General features: G+C 55.4%; 1 protein-coding gene across 1 annotated transcript in view; it reads right to left on the reverse strand.

Moving 5' to 3' along the window:
- SYNM (synemin, intermediate filament protein) overlaps positions 1-245 on the reverse strand; it is a 27,291-nt gene extending 27,046 nt beyond the window's left edge. The window contains exon 1 of the mRNA XM_010845855.1: positions 20-245. Within this exon, the coding sequence (XP_010844157.1) occupies positions 20-245 (226 nt within the window). The remainder of the gene's footprint in view (positions 1-19) is intronic.
- Between the last annotated feature and the right edge of the window lie 1,550 nt (positions 246-1,795).

Here is a 1,795-nt window from a genome sequence, read left to right on the forward strand (position 1 = left end):
CGCCAGGACAGCATCTTGCTGGGGTGCGGGGCTCCTCCGGCCGCCTGCTTCCCTCCGAACCCGGTCTTGTCCCCTCCGCCGCGCCGCCCCGGCCCCGTCGCCGCTCCGGAGGCCCGCAGACTGGGGCCCGAGCCGGCGCGCCGCGGCTCCTGGTCCGCCCGGCGGGCGGGAGTGGGCGCGGCTTCCAGCCAATCAGGGCGCGGCTCGAGCGGGCACCGTGGCCGCGCGGCGCCCCCTGGCGGCATGATCGTGGCCCCGCGCAGTCGTCCCGCCCCGGGACAGTCCGGGAAACCGCAAGCGGGCTCGCAGAAGGGATGCCCAGGAGCTCAGGTCAGTGCAGCGGCTCAGTCGTGTCCGACTCTTTGCGACCCCAAGGACTGCAGCACGCTAGGCCTCCCTGTCCATCACCAACTCCCGGAGTTTACCCAAACTCATGTCCATCGAGTCAGGGATGCCATCCAACCATCTCATCTTCTGTAGTCCCCTTCTCCTCCCGCCTTCAATCTTTCCCAGCATCAGGGTCTTTTCCAATGAGTCAGTTCTTCACATCAGGTGGCCAAACTATTTGAGTTTCAGCCTCGGCATCAGTCCTTCCAGTGAACACCCAGGACTGATTTCCGCAGGGCTCCCCGTTATGGTCCTCCGTTCACCCAGGTGCACATCGCCATCTGGCCGTTGCTTGTCAGGCTGCACGGCTGCTATGATGTCAGCACCCAGACCACTCTGGAAGTCCCACCAGTACGAGCATCTCTGCTGGGCCACACTGGGGCTCTATGGAGCGGCTCTCAGCCTGCAGGCATTTGTTCTCAATTACTCAACTCTCCACATTATCAGGGCTTATTCTATTCCACCTCTTCCGGCTTCGCAGGGTAGGAGGGCCTTCTCAGGGACCAGGGAATCTCCAGCAGGATGCTTTGCTCTGATTACCAAGTTTTCTTTGCCGCAATGCCCTTCAGGGTCTTGGATTTTGACATTTAAAACTTTTCTCCTACTTACTCTTTAAATCCTGTCCCTGAGAAACATCCACTGCTATAGCTGCCCAGTTTGGGAAAAGTTATGGGAAATAGCAGGTGGAAAAAATGAAGTACCACTAGCTAATCTTTCAAAATCATACCATTCTGCATCACACGTAATCCTCACCAAACTGTAGCTCAGAGAAGTTGAGCGACTTGCCTAAAGACCCACAGTTTCTACATTTGGGAATAGAAGTATTAGTAGTTGTGATCCCAGAAGCAGACTTGGGCAAGAAGGGTCCAGCCAGAAAAGAGAGGCGCACTTAAAGAGAAGGGAATGATGAGTGGGACATAAGAAACGAGCGTGGATGTGATTGGGAAGCGGCAGGAACCAGCAAGAGCAAAAAGCCATTAGCCCCCTAGAGGCAGAGGGAGGGAACTGTGGTGGCTGAGCCTGGAAGAGCAGGAGCTGCACAGCGCATCCCAGTAGGGAGCAGAAGGAAAACCCAAGCCTTCGCTCTCCCTGCTCTCCCATATCCTGCCAGTGCCTGTCAGTGTGGGACCCAGAAGTCCTTGGGGCCTGGCAGGGGTACGCTGGGGTCAGATCGCAATGGCTTGTGAGAGCCAACTGTTAAATGATCAGTAACGTTGTGAGCCAGTTGTTAAAAGCTATTGTTAGGAAATAATTCCAGTAGTCATTTACAGATATGAGAGCTGGACCACAAAGAAGGCAGAGTGCCAAAGAATTGATGCTTTCGAACTGTGGTATTGGAGAAGACTCTCAAGACTGCAAGGAGATCAAACCAATCAATCCTAAAGGAAATCAGTCCTGAATAGTCATT

Source organism: Bison bison, unplaced genomic scaffold, assembly GCF_000754665.1.
Source record: "Bison bison bison isolate TAMUID 2011002044 unplaced genomic scaffold, Bison_UMD1.0 scf7180017864224, whole genome shotgun sequence".
NCBI lineage: Eukaryota > Metazoa > Chordata > Mammalia > Artiodactyla > Bovidae > Bison > Bison bison.